The sequence below is a fragment of the Carcharodon carcharias genome, chromosome 17 (assembly GCF_017639515.1).
Source record: "Carcharodon carcharias isolate sCarCar2 chromosome 17, sCarCar2.pri, whole genome shotgun sequence".
Lineage (NCBI taxonomy): Eukaryota > Metazoa > Chordata > Chondrichthyes > Lamniformes > Lamnidae > Carcharodon > Carcharodon carcharias.
In genome coordinates, this window is record NC_054483.1 from 3648534 (window position 1) to 3671859 (window position 23326).

Genomic DNA, 23326 nt, shown 5'->3' on the forward strand with positions numbered 1-23326 from the left:
CCCTCTATCATTGGTTAGTAAATCCAGGTGCAAAAATCAAAGCTTTTGGCCTTCATTCATGATGACAAGCATCCTTGAAATGAAGCTTTGGGCATTTTACTGGGGTTTTTTTGGCTCCAGTTACCTCGCCATGCAGAAAATCGTTAACTATGTGACCGTCTTCCACCTTGTGAATGTGCCTGAGCCAGCAAAGCTGCCTCTGCTTGATGCGTGCCGACATGCTTAGGAGCTTTGCCTTTGGAAAACTGCCACACACCTGACTTTTTTCTTCCGAGAGATGCCCAGAATGTGTGGCAAACAGTGAAGAGGAAAGTCCTTGAGCTTCCTTTCTCAATATAAAGGAATTTACATTCGAAATGATCTCAAATGGAATTACCCAGTGCGTGAGGTGCTTCAGAGAGCAACTGGAAGACTTCACACACTTTGTCTTCCCAAGGATCATAAGATATCTCAAACTGACCTATTCACTGTGTCTAATAGTTATGTGATTGTCCAATACAGTCCAGCATCAGTTTGGATTGCTAGACTTACCAAACAGCATGTGAACAAGATTGAAAGTGTTCAGAAGTGAGTGTTTAAACTGATCCTGGTTAATCCGTATCAATGCTAGTCTGACACGAACAAACAACTGAATATGTGTTCCCTTGCTGAAGGACTGGAATTGGCTAGTAATCTCTTGAATCCCACCTCCCACTGCCTCTCTCTCTCTCTCTCTCTCACCACAACCACACGAAAATAAATGTGCGATGGGAATAAGGAGGAAAGACAGCATTCTGTAAATAAGATCTAGAACGAAGACACAGCCTGATCCCCTACTTTATAAAACTCATAAATAGCATGTAAATGACTGAGAATTTAGGGAACTCAATCTGATCTATGGACTTTAATACAAAATGCAGAATGCAGTAGACCTTTAATTTCTATTCTGTAATTTAAGGAAACCTGCATTTTGTGATGGATTGTAATTAGTTGTATGCCGAAATGTTCATAATTTCACAATCCTTTTATTATTTTATACTTGATTTTTATTTGAATGGTTGTCTATAACTATGTCATGACTTATTATTATTTGTAATCGTCATCGCAAATCAGTAACCCAATTATCTATCGCTTTAAAAGGAAAGGCCAGCCACAGCGATTTGAAACACTTTTGATTTGAGTACAGGCTGGATTCCAGGTCACTGCTGAGAGGGTTAAGTGGTCACACATTCCCTGTCTTTTAGTATCTGTCCAGCTGCAGCCTCTCACAAAGGTGGGTCTTTGCGACATGGTAACTGAGAAGGAAGCAGGAAGTTTGTCTGAAAAGATGATGACATTTAAGAAGCAGGAAGTGCACTGAGAACTTTTTGCTGGACTCGCTGGGACAGCAAAGTGCATGAAGGTCCGGCAGTTAAAAGTCGAACGAAGATTGATAGCCCTGTGGGACAGATCATGGCAGCAGCCGCAGTAAGTAGCGCTGGGAGCTTGCCCCTCTTGTCTGGTTATCAGAAGTTTGCTTGAGACAGCTTTTACCCAGCTCTGTGCGCCGGGTCCTGCAATGGGTGAATCCCCGGCATTTGTTTTGTTCTAACTGGGGGACAGTGAGGCCCCAGCAAGTGAAGTTAAAAGTGTCTCCTGGAGTTGGACGGTACAATTGTTCATTTTTATTGGATCTGACTGAACAATTCACTTTGCCGGACACTCTGTAGGTTTTTAACTCTATAGGTAGCCTTTTACCCTCCCTGTTACTGTAAACTCGGTAGTTTCTATTTCTGTGATTTTCTGTGACAACACCTGATGATTTGTTAATACTTTGTGGAAAAGAATTTGGCACGCCCTTGTTTCGTTAAAGACTGATGTGAGTTAAGGTCACCTCATTGTGTGACATGATTAAAATAAAAATGATAGCTTCCCTGAAGGGAGTCGGCGCTCCTATTATTTAATATCTGCCCTCAGCTGGATGTGGAGACTCTCTGTCTCTCCAGTTTAATCTTTCACCTGAAAGACAACACGCAGACAGTGCAGCATCCCCTCAGTGCTGTATTAGAGGGTCAGCCTATATTGCATCTGGACAGGGTAGATAGGGGGAAACTTTTCTCTCTTTTGAGCAAAGGTCAAGGACCAGAGGGCACTGATTTAATGTGATTGGACAAAAAAAAACAGAGGTGGCAATTGAGAAAAAACTTTTCTATGCAGCAAGTGGTTAGGATCTGGAATGTGCTGCCTGAGAGTGTGGTGAAGGCTGCTTCAACTGCGGTATTCAAAAAGGAATTGGATAATTACCTTATGAGAACGATTTGCAGGGCTACAGGGAAGAGGGCAGCAGAGTGGGACTAGCTGAGTTGCTCTTACTGAGAACTGGCTCAGACATTACAGACTGGATGGTCTCCTTCTGTGCTGGAACATTCTATGATTCTACACGTGTGCCAGTCAAGCTTGGGGCAATAGGATGGTGGGGCTGACTGTTTTAATTTAAAATTCTGTTGGGAGATTAGCTGAACTTGGTGTGCAAAAGAAGTCTAAGGATTGAGGTATTGCACCACAGTCTCACTGTGATAGGCCCACTTCAACAAATTAGTTCCAACTTAGCTCATTGAGAATGTTGAGTGGTACAGAACTCACCTTTATGACTACATCAAACTGTGATTTAATATAGTGTGATTCAGCAAATCAGATTCTTGAAATGGTATATCCGATATCTGGTGCGACATTGCTGATACCAGATACGGTGCTGATGATATCTGGATATGTTCGCACTGGATGGTGATCAGATTGAGGACTCCTGGTAGACCATTACCTTCTCTAACCTTGCTACCTAAGATATTGGCTAAGGTTGTCTCTGGGTCAGAAAGTTGTATGATTACATTCCCACTCCAGAGACTTGAGCACAAGATCTGGGCTTAGAGGAGTGCTGCATTGTCAGAGGTGTCACCTTGCAAATGAGACTTTAAACCAAAGTCCTGTCTGCTCACTCAGTTGGATGCAAAAGGTGCCATGGCACTATTTCAATGATCATTCAGTCAATTATCTAATTGTTTTAGGAAGGGTGTGTGGGTCCTTGAGAGGGTGCGGAGGAGATTTACCCGAGTGGTTCCAGGGATGAGGCGTTTTAGCTACAAGGTTGGGTTGGAGAAGCTGGGGTTGTTCTCCTTGGAGCAAAGGAGATTGATAGAGGTGGACAAGATTCTGACAGGTTTGGATAAGGTAGACAAAGAGAAGCAGTTCCTTTAGCTGATGGTACAAGGACTAGGGGGACACAGAAAGAGATATGGGTGGGGAGGGGGGATGTGAGGAAAAATTTATTTATGCAGCAAGTGGGAATGAGCTGGAACTCGCTGCCTATGAAGGTGGTGGAAACAGAGACAATCAATAACTTCAAAAGGAAATTGGACGGACACTTGAGGGAAATAAACTCTCAAGGTTACGGGGATACTCACCTCTGAATCACAGGTTCAAGTCACTCTGGGGCTTGAGTGCAAAAATCAAGGCTGACACTCCAGTGCAGTACTGAGGGAGTGCCAGATCTCCTTACAGTCTTTTGAAAGAGATGGTAAACTGTGGTCCGATCTGCCTGCTCAAGTGGCTGTTAAAGATCCCATGGCATTATTCTGAAGAAGAGCAGGAGACGTCTCCCTGGCGTCCTGGACAATATTTATCCTTCAATCAACATCACAAAAAATTGATTATCTGGTCATTATCACAATGCCATTTTTGGGACCTTGCTGTGTGCAAATTGGCTGCTGCTTTTCCTACATTACAACGGCGACAGACAACACTTCAAAGAGTGCTTCATTGGCTTTAAAATGTTTTGAGATGACAAGTCATTGTTTTAGCCATTTTTCTTGCTATATGTGCCTCCTTTAGTCTATCATAGGCATTGATATTTTATGATGGATAAGGGAATGACAGAATTCTTTTATAGAACAAAATGGCAAACCCCGCGTCCGAATTCCACTCCCTGCTCCTCCACCATCTTTTTCTCCGACTTGAAGCAATCTCTTTACAATTTCCTTTAATTTGTATCTTTTCCACGACTGAAATCCTAAATATATTCCATGGGGCCAAGGCAATCCTCCTTCACAATACAGCTTGCTGAAGGGCAAGTACATAAATGCACTGGAAGAAATACAAGGCAAAAAAGATCCAGGTTTGATCCCAGTTCATGTGGGACTAGCTGATCTAGTTGGGGGTAACAGTGATACAATGCCCACAGTATAGGATTAAGTTTCTGTCCCTCCACTCCATTGAGGGACCCCTGTAAACTATGTAATGTTGGGCGAGGCTAAAATCAGGATTGCCTACCATGCCTCATATGTCAATATACCGACAGATACTGCACTCCTAAAGTAATTCAAAACATAGGTTCTGTAAATTTTCATTCAATCACTCATTGAATCCCATTGTCCAGGATGACGAATGAGCACTTGGATGAAGGGGGCAGTCAGTATCCATGGTTACACAGCAAGATGCCAGTGCAAAAGAGAGAGCAAAATAGGTGTAAGATTAAGATGATTAATATTCACTTGGATAGCAGACTCACTTTTATTCTGGAGACTCCAAGGCTGTCATTTTGTGTCACAGCAGATGTTCCAGCAGTGACAGAGCAGTGGCTCAATGGTTTTCAAAGTGTCCAACTCCAGCAGAGTGACATGTTTCCACAATGCCCATCTGGTGGTTCCTTTGAGTGCTAACCTGGAGATGGTTTAAGAATTGGGAGCAGGAGTAGGCCATTTGGCATTCCGAGTCTGCTTCACTATTCAGTGAGATCAGGGATGAATTCCTACATCAACTCCTCTTTCCTGCCCTATTCTCACATCCCTTTATATCCTTAGAGTCTAAAAATCTCAGTCTATGAATATACTTTAATGATTGAGCAACCATAGCTCTCTGGAGTAAAGAATTCCAAAGATTCCTAATTCTCTGAACGAAGAAATTTCCCCGCATCTCAGTCCTAAATGGTCGACTCCCGGAATGTAGGCTCTCCAGACTAGAAAAACAGCCTCTCGGCAAGAGCACTGACAAGCCTGCTTGAGAATTTTAGACATTTCAATGATATCACCTCTCATTTTTCTAAACACTGGAGGAAGTATGTCTATTCTACTCAATCTCGTCTCACAGGAATTACTCTCCTCTCATCCCAGGAATCAATCTAGTAAACTTTCACCCCCCCCCCCTCTAAGGCAAGAGTAGCCTTCCTTGGATAAGGAGAGCAAAACTGTACACTGAAATCCTTATATAATTGCAGCAAAACTTGCTCCAGCCTGCTTGCATCAAAAGGTTAACATCCCATTTGCCTATGGAATTGCTTGCTGTACCAGCATGTTAACTTTTTGCATTGTGTCCATGCCTTGAAACTATCCCAACTATATTATATACACCCCTTATGGCAGACTAGAAAATCCCTTCCCCATCAGTCTGGGTTTTAACCCAGAACCCCCAGGAATTAAAGGCCTATTCAGGGTTTTGTGTTGCAACTGGGAAGCAAAACCACACTCCTTTCACTCATTCCCTATTCTTGGTAATGTGATGCCATTTTCCAAGATCGGCCACAGTGAATCACTGGACCCAACCAGTCCTGTAACAGCCAGATAATTCCAAGCTGCTCCTTTGCAAGATTTAATAACATGTGATCTTTACTTCAAAAACCATTGAGTTGCATAAGGGAAAATGTTGGCTATAGCACATTACTATAGTATTATAGGCTATAGTACTCTTTAAAGGTCTATGGGTTAGCTCTTTGTGTTGGATGAGTGGGTAAACAGAGAGCCAATATGGAATCGATGGGCTGAATGGCCTCCCCTGTGCCATAATGACTTGATGACTCTGAACGTACAGAGCCATCCAGATTTGATCTCAGCTGGGGTATGACAACAGGCCTCAGTACTTCTTAACCAGTGAGGAGTATAGAATTGTAGAATGGTTGCAACACAGGAGGAGCCCACTTGGCATCCATGCTGCCTCTCTGTGAGAGCAATTTGGCTAATCCCACTCCCCCTGCCTTTTCCCAGTAGACCTGCAAATTGTTTCCTTTTCAGATAATTGTCCAGTTCCCTTTTAAAAGCCACAATTGAATCAGCTTCCACCACATTCTCGGGAAGTGCATTCCAGATCCTAGCCGCTTGCTGCTTTTGAAAAATATTTTTCCTCATGACCCCTTTGGTTCCTTTGCCCACTTGCCTTATATTGGTGTCCTCTGATTCTCAACCCTTCAGCCAACGGGAGTAGTGTATATTAGCATCTCAGGCTTCTGCTCCTGATCACGATCCTGTGACCCTGCTGGCAAGCATGCCATGTAGGCCTTGGGCTGCAGCTGTGCTGCCTTCATGGTTAAATAGCTTACTAATTGGGCTGGCATGTGAAGAATGGCCCATTGATACGGCCACAGAGTGGCTGGCACCTTTGGAACTGCAGCCCCTGTTACCGCTCAGGGATGAGGGGGCAATAATGACAGTGAGAGGTGGGGACAAGTAATCTAGCATTTCTGAATATTTTTATGAACTCATCTTGCACCTGAAGATGCCTTTATTTAGTCATGGTCTGAAAAATGAGGCACGCATGTAGCGTATTGAAAATTGCATTGTGCATTTTGTTTGCTTGAAGCTACCCTACACTCTTGCTAGCAGACTCCATCTGCTGGTACATGAGAATAATAATAATAAAGGATCCATGTTAACAGCTCGTGCAGTTCTAATTCTAAATGTCTCTGGCTGAACATAGAACTGTTTCTATCCCAAGAACTTCACCACATATTCTTGAAAAGATCTACCCTCCCTTTCTCAGGGCAAGATGTGTTTTGTTTGGTCAGCTTGGTGACTGTTTCTCCCCCACCGCCCTGACCCACCACCACCATTCTTCTGCCAAACATGCACTCATTCCTAACAAGTCAAGCATCGTGGTCTGAGTGTCTCGATGCCGTTACATTGCGCGAGACACGTTCTGGTGCAAAGCCAGACTTCATTAAGCTTCAACCATCTGCCAGCATTGGAATCAAAGGATGAAGGCTGCCACAAATTTGCTGGGGTTGATACTTGAGATCAAGGCAGCAGAGATGTCTACCATGGCAGTCTTAATAATGGTCTGCTTCTCAGTTGCTCTGGGTTGTGTAAAGGATCTTGATTACTTATTTCCTCCACCCAGCCCTCTCCCTTTTTGTTCTCTTCCTCTCCAGAAGATGCTGCTCCTTGTCTCCACTTGCCCCTCATCCCAAATGGCATCCTTCAAAAGCGAGCCCGGCTAATCGACTGCAGCGTGCATCACAGCCAAGCGCACTCCTGTCCTCACGACGTTTGTTAACAAATTACAAGAAGATATTGATAAGCTTGCAAAATGGGCATATAGCTGCCAAAAGACTTTTCAACATAGATAAGTGAGAGGCATTACATGTTGGCAAATTTAAGGAGATTGCACATTACAGAATCATGGTTACTTTGAAATTAAGACTTGAAATGGGTATGGGAGAAAGGGGATCTGAGAGTACAAACACATAAATTAATAAAAGTAGTGACGCAGGTTATTATGGTCACAAAAAGTGCAAACCGAGCACTGGGAATTATTTCTAGAGGGATAGAATTGTGAAGTAAAGTTATACTCTTATATCAAACCTTGGTTAAAGCAATTGGAGGACTGCTTACAATCCTGCTTGGCATATTATAAAGTAAGCTGCTTTACTGAGGCAAGCAGAAGACTGGAATCCCCCTGATAATCTTCCTCCATCAATGGTATGCTGTGTGTGTTGCCTGGGGTAGATAGAAGCCAATTTCTTGTTGAGCCGGTTATACATCTTAGACTAACCCACAGTACCCAAAACGGTGGTGGACATTTCATCACCTGACTGGTGTTCAGATGGGTGTCAAAGAACTTGTGGCATTATTCAGAGAAGAGCAAAGGAATTCTCTCAGATTCTTGGCCAACATCCTTCCCTCAATACACACCATACAAAAAAACCTCAGATTATTTGGTCATTCATGCTATTGCTGTGTATGGAAGCTGGCTGTGCACAAATTGGCTTCCATGTTTGCCTTCAAAACAACAATGAACCAATGGTGAGGGGATTGGACCCTACTTCATAAGAAATAGGAGCAGGAGTAGGCCATTCAGTCCATTGAGCCTGCTTTACCACCTTAAGATCGCTCATCCCTACCTCAGCCCATTGGCTGTTAAAACTGTCCTCCAGAATTCAGGTGCATCGCGCCTTGACTATTCCTGGCTGTAACTCCACCTTCTGCAAGATTCAGTGCATCCAAAACTCTGCTATCCACACGAAGTTGCGTTCACTCAGCGGTTCCCGCCATGCTGATAATCATTGGTTCCCAGTCCCTTCCCCAGTGCCTCAAATTTAAAATGATTAACACATGTTTAAATCCCTTCAGGTCCAGTCCCTTTCCTCATCTCTGTAACCTCCTCCAGCCCCAAAATTCCACTCCCCTGAATCTGCCATTCCTCTGCCTCTGGCCTCTTGTTCATCATTCCCACCCTTTCCCCCACCATCGATGGCCATGCACTTCCCTCCATAAAATGCTCCACCTCTCTATTTCCCTCTCCTCCTTTGCTATGATCTGCGGCTCTGTTGGTAAGACTCTCCCCTCTAAGCCCAAGGCTCAGGGTTCCAAGTCCCATTCCAGTTCTTGTGCACAAGAACTAAGGCTGACCGGTGCAGTACTGAGGCAGAGCTGCCCTGTCAGAGGTGCCGTCCTGTGGATGAGAAGTTAATCTGAGGCCCCATCTTCCTGCTCAGGGGGAAGTCAAAGATCTCATGGAACTATTTCAAAGTAGAGCAGGGGAGTTCTCCCCAGTGTCCTGGCCAATGTTTCCCCTTCAATTAACATCTCAAAAAACAGATGACCAGGTCATTATTTCATTGCTGTCTGTGGGAGCTTGCTGTGTGCAAATTGGCTGCTGCATTTCCTACATAACTGCAGTGACCATACTTCCATAAGTATTTAATTGGCTGTGATGTGCTTCGAGACATCGAAGTGAAAAGTGCAATATAAAGGCAAGTCTTTCCTTTAAGACATTTGCTAAAAGCCATGGCACCTCTTTGACAAAGATTCTCATTTATCCTTTTGTGTATTTTATATATTTGATTTTCCACAGAGCAATGCAGAGATGACACTAGTTTCTAAGTGTGCAAAAACTTTATTTAAAGAATTTTATACAGAGCTTTAAAAGCCTATTCCCATGTTTCCAGCTTAGTAGCTTCAGCCTGTTGTTTACTTTCTTCTGAGTGAACACCCAGTCTTATCAATCAAGCACAGTGAGCATGGATTAGTTACCAGACTCACATAATCAAACACACAACACTTGAACACTACACGTAGCTTTTCTGCTCTAAAGCACCTTGGGAAATTTCACGTTAAAAGGCAAGTTGCTGTTCCAGTTTCCACGCTGAAAGCAGTGTTACATCCTGTGGTATCTGATGGTGAATTGGAAAGCCTGAGGATGGTTGCCTAGGGGCACTTTCCTCTGACGTTGCTGCATTCTAATCTGATCCTGTGGAGCTTTTATAAGGTGTAAAGCTTTTAAAATCGTCAACAGGAGAAACTCAGATGAAAAGTATTAACATGGGGGACTGAAATGGTAGGGACCAGGAGGTGTACTTAACCACAGTATGACAGTGAAGATGGTCATTTTAAGCCCATCTCTGTGTTGTGACTGTTCCTTGCTCAGTTGACCATTATCTGCTCTGTTAACCGTAAACGTGCTCTCTTCCTAGGAGGAAGACCGAGTGAAGGAGCACCGAGTCAGGACCCTTCAGAGTGATGTGGAAGGAGTGAAGACCATCATGTCTGAGAATGTCGACCGCATCCTGGCTCGCGGAGAGAAGTTGGACGACCTGATGAACAAGACCGAGGATTTACAAGCCAGTGTAAGCTGGTGATTATTAAACAGACTTAGATGCCCCCGTCTTGACACACTTGGTAAAATGAGTGAGAGCTTTGCGAGCGGAAAAATCTTAAGTTTGAACCCTGGGTTCTGTTGACTTTGCTGATCTCAGTCAAGTGAACCAAAACTCCTGCCCCATGTCTTGTGTGGACATGCAGTGTGGTCAAAATAGAGCTAGGCTATGATGAACTTCAAAGTCCAGTATCTTGGTACAATAAGCAATTAGAAAGGCTAGTGACATGTTGGCCTTTATTGCAAGGAGATTAGAGTACAATAAAGAAGTTTTGCTGCAATTGTTTTGTGATTTGGTGAGACCACATCTGGAATACTATGCACAGTTTTGATCTCCATTGCTAAGGAAAGATATACTTGCCTTGGAAGCAGTACATCAAAGGTTTACTGGATTGGCCCCTGGGACGAGAGGGTGAGAGGGTGACTAAATTGGGTCTATATGCTCGGGAGTTTAGAAGAATGAGAGACAATCTGGTTAAGACATACAAGATTCAGGAGGGGCTTGACAGGGTAGGCACTGTCTGGGAATCTAGAACATGGGGGCACAATCTCAGGATAAGGGGCTGATCATTTAGGTCTCAGATGAGGAGAAATTTCTTCACTCAAAGGGTTGTGAATCTTTGGAATTTTCTACCCAGATGGTTGTGGATGCTCCATCATTGAATATATTTAAGGCTGAGAGAGACAGATTCTCTCAGGGAATCAAGGAATATGGGGAGCAGGTGGGAGTTGAGGCAGAAGATCAGCCATGATCGTGCTGCATGCGGAGCAGACTCAAGGGGCCGTATGGTTCTCTCCTGTCCCTAGTTCTTATGTTCTTATTTTGTTCATACTCATTGTCTCAGCTCACAAAGCATGGTTACATGGACAAGGGTGCTCAGTGCCATTGGAATCACACTCCCGTGTGGAGTCTGGTTTTCAGGAAAAAAGAGAGATTAAATGATGACCCCATTTGTCCCCTCTTGCTGCCTTTCACTGTCAACATTGAGGAGTGGGAGCCACTGCTGTATGTGACTTCCCCACAAGTGGCCTCGGCCAATGCTGCTCCGATGTTACTGAGACCATTTGAACTGTGCACCACTCGAAATTGTGTCCTTCTAAACTTTAGCTGTGTGTGAACAACTCAATCTGAGCTGGATAACACTGGGCTGAAGTCGTGATAGATACAAGGATGTGGCAAATGGGGGGAAGTAATTAAGAGCATAAAACAAGAAGCATAAAATAGAAGGTTAAAGTATGTGGGAATCCAAAACAAGAGGGCCATAACTTAAATTCGGAGCAAGGCCATTTAAAAGTGAAATCTTTTACATAAAGGTTATGGAAATCTGAAATACCCTTCCTCATAAGAATGTGAATGCTGAAGACTGAGATTGACAGATTTTTTATCAATAAGATCATAAAAAATAGGAACAGGAGTGGGCCAATCCTCCCATTGACCCTGCTCCGCCATTCAATAAAATAGCAGATCTGATTGTGGCCTTACCTCCTGCCTGTCCGCCCTATAACCTTTGCCTCCCTTGTATCTGTCTAACTCAGCCTTGAATATTTTCAATCAACCCCTGCTGTCTTTGGAAGAGAATTCCAAAGATTAACAACCCTCTGAGAGGAAAAATTTCTCCTCATCTCAGTCTTAATTTTAAACCCTTTATTTTTAAACTGTGCCACCTAGTTCTGGATTCCCCCAAGAGGGGAAACATCCTACCAGCATTTATCTTATCAAGCCCCTTCAGAATCTTATATGCTTCCATAATATCATCTCTCTTTCTTCTAAATTTCAATGAGTATAGACCCAACCTACTCAACCTTTCTTCATAAGACAACCCCTTCATCCCAGGAATCAGCCTAGTGAACCTTACCTGAACTGCTTCCAATGCAAGTATATCCCACTTTAAGTAAAGGGACCAAAACTGTACACAGTACTCTAGTGCTCTCACTGATGCACTGTACAGTTACAGGAAGACTTACCCAGTTTTATTCTCCGTCCCCTTTGCAATAAAGGCCAACATTCCATTTGCTTCTCTGATTACTTGCTGTACTTGCATAATAACTTTGTGATTCATGAACAAGAAAGCCCAGATCCCTCTGTACTGCAGCATTCTGCAGTCTCTCCATTTAAATAATATTTTGCTTCTCTAGTCCTCCTGCCAAAGTGGACAATCATTTCCTTGTTTCCCATTATTAATTCCCAAGTCTCATCCTCTAAGAGACCTATGTTCACTTTAGCTACTCTTTTCCTCTTTATATACTTGTAGAAGCTTTTACTGCCTGTTTTTATATTTCTTGTTATTTTTCTCTCCTACTTCAATTTCTCCCTCTTTATATTTTCAGTCATCATTAATTGGTTTCTAAAATTTTCCCAATCTTCTGACCTGCCATTAGTCTTTGCAGCAATTGTACATCTTTCCTTTCAAACTGATACCATCCCTAACTTTCTTAGCTAGCCACAGGTAAGTGCATCCTTCTGTTAAGGAAGGATACCAAGGGATATGGATGAAAAGTGGATTAACTGGCTTGTGGAACAGATCAGCCATGATCTAACTAAATAGTGGAACCAGCTTGAAGGGCTGATGGCTTTCTCCTAGATACGTACTGAGTCAAGTACAATTATTATAACACTATATTGGTGCCAACACACAAAATAGGTAGAGACATGCATTGAAAGACAGGCTGTATTAGGCTTTAATTCCCATTTTTATTATAGGATTGCATATCTCATCTCAAATAAGGAGTCTAACCAATGGCCCCTAGTTCAGATTCTAACCGTTTGAGGTACTATCCTGGGCTTGACATTCAAACTTGCTTGTCACATCTTATTTATTATATATGGGGAGCTTTGATCTGCATCAAGGTGACTGTAATCTTACCCCAGCCTGATTGTGCCAGCTTATTAAAATATAGGACCATTTTAACAAGAGGAGGCTATTTATCCCCTCAATGTGATCATGGCTGGTCTGTGACCTAACTCCATTTACCCACCTTTGCCCCATAATCACAGAATGGTTACAGCACAGAAGGAGGCCATTCAGCCCATCGTGTCTGTGCTGACTCTCTGAAGAGGCAATGCACTTAGTGCCATTCCCCTTCTCCCCATAACCCTGCACATTCTTCCTTTTCAGATAACAATCCAATTCCCTCTTGAGTGCCTTGATTAAACTTGCCTCCACCACACTCTCAGGCAGCGCATTCCAGATTCTAACCACTCGCTCTGTAAAAAAAGTTTCTCCTCATGTCACCATTGCTTCTTTTGTCAATTATTTTATATCTGGGCCCTCTTGTTCTCGATTCTTCCACCAATGGGAACAGTTTCTCCCTATCTACTCTGTCCAGACCCCTCATGATTTTGAACACCTCTATCAAATCTCCTCTCAACCTTCTTTTCTCCAAGGAGAACAGTCCCAACTTCTCCAATCTATCTACATAACTGAAATTCCTCATCCCTGTAACCATTCTCATGAATCTTTTCTGCACCCTCTCTAATGCCTTCACATCCTACCTAAAGTGTGGTGCCCAGAATTGGAAGCAATACTTCAGCTGAGGCAGAACCAGTGTTTTACATAGGGTTGACAATAACTTCCTTGCTTTTGTACCCTATGCCCCTATTAATGAAACCTAGGATGCTGTATGCTTTTTAACCGCTCTCTCAACCTGCCCTGCCAACTTCACTGATTTAAACACAAATATACCAAGGTTCCTCTGCTCCTGAACACCTTTCTAATTGTACCCTTTGTTTTGTATTGTCCCTCCACATTCTTTCTACTAAAAGTAATCACTTCACACTTCTCTGCATTAAATTTCACCTCCCATTTGTCCACCCATTCCACCATCAATATCTTTTCATACCTTTCATTAACAAAAGTCTATCAATTTCAGATTTAAAATGAATAATCGATCTAGCTGTTTGTGGAAGAGAGTTCCAAATTTCTACCACCCTTTGTGTGTTGAAGTGTTTCCTAATTTCACTCCTGAAAGGCTGGCTCTAATTTTTAGACTGTGCCTCCTAGTCCTAGAACTCCCCAACCAGTGGAAATAGTTTATCTCTATCTACCCCATCTGTTCCCCTTAATATGTCGAGAGCTTCAATCAAATCATCCTTTAACCTTCTAAATTTCAGGAAATATAACCTTAGTTTGCCAAATTTCTCATAATTTCACGCTTAGACTCCATGTAGCATTCTGGTAAGCTTACACTACACTCTCTCCAAGGCCAATATATCATTTCAAAGTTGTGGTGCCCAGAACTGCTCATAGTAACACCAGGTATGGTCTAACCAGGGATAAAAACAAAAAAACTGCGGATGCTGGAAATCCAAAACAATAACAGAATTACCAGGTAATTCTGTTTTTGTTATGGTCTAACCAGGGCTTTGTATAGCTGAAACATGACTTCTATCCCCATGCATTCTAGTCCTCTAGTTATAAAGGTCAGCCTTCCATTAGCCTTTTTGATTAGTTTCTGTACCAGCTCATGGCATTTTAATGACCTATGTACCTGGAATCTCTGGACTTCCACCATATCTCACTTTTCACCATTTAGAAAGTACCCTGTTCTATCCATTTTAGGTCCAAAGTGGATAACCTCACATTGAAATCTATTTGCCTTTTCACCGTAATCTATCAATGCCACTTTGTAATTTTATGCTTCCAGCTACACTGCTTACAATGCAGAATATCATCACTGGCAAACTTGGACATGTGGCTTTCTACCATATCTCTAAGTCATTAATAGATTAAAGGTAAACAGTTACAGCTCCAACACTGATCCTTGCTGGACCACTAGACACAACCTACCAATTATCCCCACTCTGTCTCCTGCCACTCAGCCAATTTCCTAACTAGGTCAATGATTTGCCTTCAGTTTCAGGGGTTTCAATTTTACTTAAATCTCATATGAGGGACCTTATCAACTGCTTTCTGGAAGTCCATACAAATACCAAGCATAGACATTCCCCTGTTCACTACTTTAGTCACCTCTTCAAAGAATTCAGTAGGGTCATCAGGCATGACCTACCCTTTCCAAATCCATGCTGGCTTTCTCTGATCATTTGCAAAATGTTCAGTCACCCTATTCTTAATTATAGACTCCAGTAACTCCCTGACAACAGACGATAGGCTAACTGGACAATGATTCCCTGCTTTCCCTTTCCTACCTTTCTCAAATATCGAAGTGGCATGTTTAATTTTCTGATCTAAAGGAATGGCTCCTGGATCAAGAGAACATTGAAAGATTATAGTTAGGACATCTCCAATATTCTCACCTATTGGGATGGAAACCATGTGGTCCTGGAGAATTGTCACTCAGTGCCAGTATTTTCTTCATTGCTGTCATTTGCTTATTTAATTTTGCAGAGCCCCTGCACCTGATTCAATAATAATAATAGAGTGCACGAGAGCTACACAAACAACCAATTTAAGATGATCAGTCGAGCTCGTAACGTGACTCATTTAAGCTTGCTTGAAGTGATACATTCATACACAGGGATCCGTTAGCTACAGACAAAAGGAATATTTTCAAGTCTTCCACCTTTTTTGAATTACTCAGGAGCTTGGGAGCCCACTGTTTCCCATTCCTTTCTCCATGGCAACGCCTCGGCCAATCAATGTCAACTTGCCAACCAATCAGCAGCCTTTTCTCCTGTAGTAGAAATTGTTGTGATTGTTTGAAATTTGGCATTCTTGCGTTTGTCCTGACGAGTGCAAATCGAAAAGCTTTGGCAACATTTCAGCAATATTGAAATACTGCACTATCAAGCAAATGCTAATAATAGTTTCCTAGGTTTCCAGCATGCTGACCTCTTCATCTTTTGTAACAACTGACACAAAAAGTAATTATCCCTAAGTTTCATTGACAATATCACTGTTATCAGTTTCAAGGGGTCCATATTGCTCCTGACCACCAACTTTTACTTCATATAATTGTGAAATGTTTGTGATCACTTTGCTATACCTTGCAAGTTTCTTCTTATGCTCCCTCTTTGGAGGTCTTATCAATCTATTTTCTCATCCTTTGTTGTTCTTTGTGTCTTTCCCATTGGCCAGGATCAGTGCTTTTCTAAAACATTTTTGGATGGTTTTTCTTTCTGGTTTGTTTTATTTCTTCAGATGTCCATGGTTTTCTTTTTTGGCAAGTGAAGCTCTTGGTTTAGGGGTATAAACTGATTCTATGTCATATTAAATTCTCTTTTAAACACTTCCCACTGATCTGCCTTCCTGTTACTCGTTAATAGAGCTGTCCAGTTTACTGTGGACAGTCTCTATTTCTTTCTGCTGAAGTCAACCTTACCCACATCTAGGACTTTAGTGGCTCTTTTGTGTCTCCCCCTTTCGAACACTACTTTGAACTCAATTGTGTCAAAATTGAATTGATTCGAGATTCACACACTAAATCTGGCTCATTATTCATTAATAAATCTTAGCTGGCATGTTCCTTTGTTGGTTCCAGGACATACTATTGCAGAAAATTATCCCAGTCACACTCAAGAAATTCCTTTCCTTTCTGACATGTACTCGTCTACTTGTCACAATCTAAATGAAAGTAAACATCTCCATAATAACCACCCTGCCTTTGCTACATGTTTGCCAATGTCTATGCTTGTATACAAGCTACATTTCACAGCTGCTACCAGGGGTGTTAATTTTATCCCAAGCCACTGGAAACTAGACACTGATGATAATTTTATTTACAGAATGCAGCATTACACATGGCTGTTTCCCACCTAATACCCCTATGTCCCAGCAGTCTCTCTTTATAAGTGCTCTCGGTACTCCATTAAATAACGTCCTTCACTGTGTATCTTAACAATATAATTAACATACCATTAATAGGAGACCTATACACAACTTCAAAAACATCAATCCTTTTCTATTTCTTGATTCTACCTTTAAAGTCTACACTGCCTGTTTACCTCTCTTTACATTCTCTCTTGTCATTGATTTCATTCTTAAGCACTAAGGCTATACCTCCTCCTCTACCATTTTCCCTATCTTTCCTGTAGACCATATAACCTGGTATATTTAGTTCACAGAGACTGTCTTGCAACATGTCTTAGTAATGATTACCATGTCATAACCTCCAAATTAAACTTGCGCCTGCAATTCATTCAATTTGTTCTTTATACTCCATGCTTCATATAAGGAGCATTTATTTAGGCCACACACCCTAACCTATCCTTTAGCTCTAATGTTTTACCCAATTGTTTCTGGTTTCCCTCTTCTGGTTTAATCAGTGTACAGCTAAACTTAATTGATAGCACTCTGATCTTTGTCAGAAAGTTCTAATGTTGAACACCATGTCTTGAGTATATAACTTGACTCTAGTGTAGTTTTTTCATTCATTCATGGAGTGTGGGCATCATTTGTAAGGCCAGCATTCACCCCTGATTGTCCCTGTGAAGGTGGTGGTGTGCTGCCTTCTTGCAGTCCGTGTGGTGTAGCTATAAACACCATACTGTTAAAGCATTCCAGGATTTTGACTCAGAGACAGGAAGGAACATTGATATAGTTCCAAAGCAGGATAGTGTGTGGCTTGGAGAGGAACTTGCAGTTACCTGTGCTCCCATGCATCTACTGCACTTGCGGAGAAGAAAAGAGTTGACGTTTCGAGTCCTCATGACCCTTCAGCAGAACTGAGAGGGGTGAAATATAAGCTGGTTTAAGGTTGGGGGGGGGATGTAGAAGTGGTGGGGGGTGGTGGTGTGGTTGTAGGGACAAGCAAGCAGTGATAGGAGCAGATAATCAAAAGATGTCATAGGCAAAAGAAGAAAAGAACACAGAGACGTTGAAGGTGGTGATATCTACATGAATGTGCTAATTAAGAATGGATGGTAGGGCACTCAAGGTACAGCTCTAGTGGGGGTGGGGTGGAAAGACTAGCAGGGCATAAAAGATTTAAAAATAATGGAAATAGGTGGGAAAAGAAAAATCTATATAATTTATTGGAAAAAACAAAAGGAAGGGGGAAGAAACAGAAAGGGGGCGGGGATGGAGCAGGGAGTTCAAGATCTAAAGTTGTTGAATTCAATATTCAGTCCGGAAGGCTGTAAAGTGCCTAGTTGGAAGATGAGGTGTTGTTCCTCCAGTTTGCGTTGGGCTTCACTGGAACAATGCAGCAAGCCAAGGACAGACATGTGGGCAAGAGAGCAGGGTGGAGTGTTGAAATGGCAAGCGACAGGGAGGTTTGGGTCATTCTTGCGGACAGACCGCAGGTGTTCTGCAAAGCGGTCGCCCAATTTACGTTTGGTCTCTCCAATGTAGAGGAGACCACATTGGGAGCAACGAATGCAGTAGACTAAGTTGGGGGAAATGCAAGTGAAATGCTGCTTCACTTGAAAGGAGTGTTTGGGCCCTTGGACGGTGAAGAAAGAGGAAGTGAAGGGGCAGGTGTTGCATCTTTTGCGTGGGCATGGGGAGGTGCCATAGGAGGGGGTTGAGGAGTAGGGAGTGATGGAGGAGTGGACCAGGGTGTCCTGGAGGGAACGATCCCTACAGAATGCCGCCAGGAGGGGTGAAGGGAAGATGTGTTTGGTGGTGGCATCATGCTGGAGTTGGCAGAAATGGCGGAGGATGAACCTTTGAATGCGGAGGCTGGTGGGGTGATAATTGAGGACAAGGTGGACCCTATCATGTTTCTGGGAGGGAGGAGAAGGCATGAGGGCGGATGCGCAGGAGATGGGCCGGATATGGTTGAGGGCCCTGTCAACGACCGTGGTGGAAAAGCTCGGTTAAGGAAGAAGGAGGACATGTCAGAGGAACTGTTTTTGAAGGTAGCATCATTGGAACAGATGCGACGGAGGCGAAGGAACTGAGAGAATGGGATGGAGTCCTTACAGGAAGCGGGGTGTGAGGAGCTGTAGTCGAGGTAGCTGTGGGAGTCGGTGGGTTTGTAATGGATATTGGTGGACAGTCTATCACCAGAGATTGAGACAGAGAGGTCAAGGAAGGGAAGGGAAGTGTCAGAGATGGATCACGTGAAAATGATGGAGGGGTGGAGATTGGAAGCAAAATTAATAAATTTTTCCAATTCCCGACGAGAGCATGAAGCGGCATCGAAGTAATCATCGATGTACTGGAGAAAGAGTTGTGGAAGGGGGCCGGTGTAGGACTGGAACAAGGAATGTTCCACATACAACTCCTCTCACTTCCTCCAAATAAAAGGTGTGGCTATGGGTACCCGCATGGGCCCCAGCTATGCCTGTCTCTTTATGGGGTATGTGGAACATTCCTTGTTCCAGTCCTACTCTGGCCCCCTTCCACAACGCTTTCTCCGGTACATCGATGATCACTTCGGTGCCGCTTCATGCTCTCGTCGGGACTTGGAAAAATTTATTAATTTTGCTTCCAATCTCCACCCCTCCATCATTTTCACGTGATCCATCTCTGACACTTCCCTTCCCTTCCTTGACCTCTCTGTCTCAATCTCTGGTGATAGACTGTCCACCAATATCCATTACAAACCCACCGACTCCCACAGCTACCTCGACTACAGCTCCTCACACCCCGCTTCCTGTAAGGACTCCATCCCATTCTCTCAGTTCCTTTGCCTCCGTCGCATCTGTTCCGATGATGCTACCTTCAAAAACAGTTCCTCTGACATGTCTTCCTTCTTCCTTAACCGAGGTTTTCCACCCACGGTCGTTGACAGGGCCCTCAACCGTGTCCAGCCCATCTCCCGCGCATCCGCCCTCACGCCTTCTCCTCCCTCCCAGAAACATGATAGGGTCTCCCTTGTCCTCACTTATCACCCCACCAGCCTCCGCATTCAAAGGATCATCCTCCGCCATTTCCGCCAACTCCAGCATGATGCCACCACCAAACACATCTTCCCTTCACCCCCCCCTATCGGCATTCTGTAGGGATCGTTCCCTCTGGGAAACCCTGGTCCACTCCTCCATCACCCCCTACTCCTCAACCCCCTCCTATGGCACCACCCCATGCCCACGCAAAAGATGCAACACCTGCCCCTTCACTTCCACTCTCCTCACCGTCCAAGGGCCCAAACACTCCTTTCAAGTGAAGCAGCATTTCACTTGCATTTCCCCCAACTTCGTCTACTGCATTCGTTGCTCCCAATGTGGTCTCCTCTACATTGGAGAGACCAAATGTAAACTGGGCGACCGCTTTGCAGAACACCTGCGGTCTGTCCGCAAGAATGACACAAACCTCCCTGTCGCTTGCCATTTTAACACTCCACCCTGCTCTCTTGCCCACATGTCTGTCCTTGGCTTGCTGCATTGTTCCAGTGAAGCCCAACGCAAACTGGAGGAACAGCACCTCATCTTCCGACTAGGCAGTTTACAGCCTTCTGGACTGAATATTGAATTCAACAACTTTAGATCTTGAACTCCCTCCTCCATCCCCACCCCCTTTCTGTTTCTTCCCCCTTCCTTTTGTTTTTTCCATTAAATTATATAGATTTTTTTTTCCCACCTATTTCCATTATTTTTAAATTTTTTATGCCCTGCTAGCCTTTCCACCCCACCCCCACTAGAGCTGTACCTTGAGTGCCCTACCATCCATTCTTAATTAGTACATTTGTTTAGATAATATCACCACCTTCAACACCTCTGTGTTCTTTTGTTCTGTTGTCTGTGACATCTTTTGATTATCTGCTCCGATCACTGCTTGTTTGTCCCTACAACCACACCACCCCCCTCCACTTCTCTCCCCCAACCCAAACCAACCCCGCCCCCCACCCCCACCCCACCTTAAACCAGTTTATATTTCACCCCTTTCCTAAGATCCACTCAGTTCTGCTGAAGGGTCATGAGGACTCGAAACGTCAACTCTTTTCTTCTCCGCCGATGCTGCCAGACCTGCTGAGTTTTTCCAGGTAATTCTGTTTTTGTTTTGGATTTCCAGCTTCCGCAGTTTTTTGTTTTTATCTACTGCACTTGCCCTTCCAGGCAGTAGAGGTCACGTGTTTGGGAAGTGCTGCTGAAGGAGCCTTGGCAAGTTGCTTCAGAGCATTTTGTAGATGGTACATGCTGCAGCCACTGGTAGAGGGAGTGAGTGTTGTGGTGATTGCCCCTGTTAGAAGCACTAGTCTTCAGTTGAGTGGTAAACTGAAGTTCCTTCTGCCTATTCTGGTGATTCCGGTGGACGATCATCACCATCTGAAGAAGAGCAAAGAGTTCTCCCAATATCCTGACCAACACTGAGTCCAAAAGCAAATTGTAAATCTGTACTTAGGACACAACTATTGTGTCCAGTTCTGGTCACCACACTTTAGGAAGGATGTGAGGGTCCTTGAGAGGGTGAGGAGGAGATTTACCAGAATGGTTCCAGGGATGAGGGGTTTTAGCTACAAGGTTAGGTTGGAGAAGCTGGGGTTGTTCTCTTTGGAGCAAAGGAGATTGAGGGGAGATTTGATAGAGGTGGACAAGATTCTGACAGGTTTGGATAAGGTAGACAAAAAAAAAAATCTGTTCCCATTGGCTGATGGTGCAGAGACTGGGGGAGTTTTGGGCAAGAGATACAGCTGGGGGGTGTGAGGAAGCACTTTTTTAATGCAGCAACCTGGAACCTGCTCACTATGAGGGTGATGGAAATGGAGAATGATTTCAAAAGGAAATTGGATGGAAACTTGAGGGAAATGAACTTGCAGGGCTGGGGAGGTGGTGGTGGTGGGGGGGGGAGTTGGAACTGACTGGATTGCTCTACAGAGAACCAACATGGCCTTGATGGACCAAATGGCCTCTTTCTGTGCTGTCAAGACTCTGGAATATTTCTCCCTCCGCCAAAACCACAACGAATGATTGCAGCATTTGTCTACATAACAATCTGCAGTGCATTTAAGTAATTAATTGTGTGAAGGGCTGTGAGAAAGTGTTTCTCTATCCACAGATGCTGCGAGACCTGCTGAGTTTTTCCAGCATTTTCTGTTTTTGTTTCAGATTTCCAGCATCTGCAGTATTTTGCTTCTATATTAAAGTGATGGATCACCATTTAAATGCAGCCATTACTGATTATATTATTTACATGTTCTCTTGCAGTCAGAACACTTCAAAACCACCTCCCAGAAAGTGGCAAGGAAGTACTGGTGGAAGAATACAAAAATGATCATCTTACTAGTCGTTGTTGTTCTCATTATCCTGATTCTGATCATCCTTTTTGCAACAAAAGTCATTCCAACCTAACAGCAAGAGCCTTTGTACACTTCACCATGGTCTTAGTTTGTTGTGTAACAAAGATTTTTATTCTTTCTGGCCAGTTTATGCCCTGCTGTCATGATGGAAATGCGCTCTTGGTTTTACTGTTGATTTTGTACTGTATATTTTTTCAGAGCCACCCCCTTGCTGTACACAACCCTGCAAAATCCCTTGTAAAAAACTTACTGGTGTAAATGTTGACTCAATAAAATATTAGGTAAAGGGCTGGAAACGTAAGAAATATCTGTTCCTATTTTTTCTCTGAATTTTATGCTCATCCAGGACAGTTAGAGTTGAGGAATCGCAAAGGTAAAAAATCCATAATGGGAGTTACGTACAGGCCTCCGAACAGTAGTCAGGATGTGGGGCACAAGAAACAGCAGGAGATAGAAAAGGTGTGTAAGAAAGGCATGGGGGATTTCAATATGCAGGTAGACTGGGAAAATCAGGTTGGTAGTGGATCCCAAGAAAAGGAATTTGTGGAATGTCTACGAGATGGCTTTTTGGAACAGCTTGTGGTGGAGCCACTAGGGAACAGGCAATTCTAGATTTAGTGATGTGTAATGAGGCAGATTTGATAAGGGAGCTTACGGTGAAGGAACCCTTAGGAAGAAGTGACCATAATATGATAGAATTTATCCTGCAATTTGAGAGGAAAAAGCTGGAATCAGATGTTACGGTATTACAGTGAATTAAGGCAACTACAGAGGCATGAGGGAGGAGCTGGCCAGAATTGACTGGGAGATGAGCCTAGCAGGAAAGACAGTGGAACAGCAATGGCAGGAGTTTCTGGGAGTAATTTGGGAGACACAGCAAAAATTCATCCCTAGGAAGAAGAAGCATACTAAAGGGAGGACGAGGCAACCATGGCTGACAAGGAAAGTCAGGGACAGCATAAAAGCTAAAGAGAAAGCATACAATGTGGCGAAGAGCAGTGGGAAACCAGGGGATTGGGAAGCCTACAAAGACCAACAGAGGACAACTAAAAAAGAAATAAGGAGGGAGAAGATTAAATATGAGGGTAAACTAGCCAGTAATATAAAAGAAGATAGCAAGAGTTTTTTTAGATATATAAAGGGCAAGAGAGAGGCAAAAGTGGAGATTCGGACATTGGAAAATGACGCTGGAGAAGTAATAGTGGGGAACAAGAAAATGGCAGAGGAACTGAATAGGTACTTTGCGTCAGTCTTCATGGTGGAAGACATGAGTAACATCCCCAAAGTTCAAGAGAGTCGGGGGGCAGAGGTGAGTATGGTGGCCATTACCAAGGAGAAGGTGCTAGGAGAACGGAAAGGTCTGAAGGTGGATAAA

General features: G+C 43.5%; 1 protein-coding gene across 1 annotated transcript; it reads left to right on the top strand.

The window, feature by feature from the left end:
- The first annotated feature begins 1244 nt into the window (after nt 1–1244).
- On the top strand, nt 1245–22252 carry LOC121289988 (vesicle-associated membrane protein 8-like). The gene is made up of 3 exons (XM_041210082.1): nt 1245–1446; nt 9692–9844; nt 21860–22252. Exons 1-3 carry the CDS (start codon nt 1432–1434, stop codon nt 22001–22003), a joined length of 312 nt encoding a protein of 103 aa, XP_041066016.1. The 5' UTR covers nt 1245–1431; the 3' UTR covers nt 22004–22252.
- Nucleotides 22253–23326: the final 1074 nt, after the last annotated feature.

What these genes read in the sequence shown, in the direction of transcription:
- LOC121289988 (XM_041210082.1), top strand. An exon ending in CCGAGGATTTACAAGCCAGT is followed by an intron (nt 9,845 to 21,859) that starts GTAAGCTGGTGA and finishes GTTCTCTTGCAG; the next exon opens with TCAGAACACTTCAAAACCAC.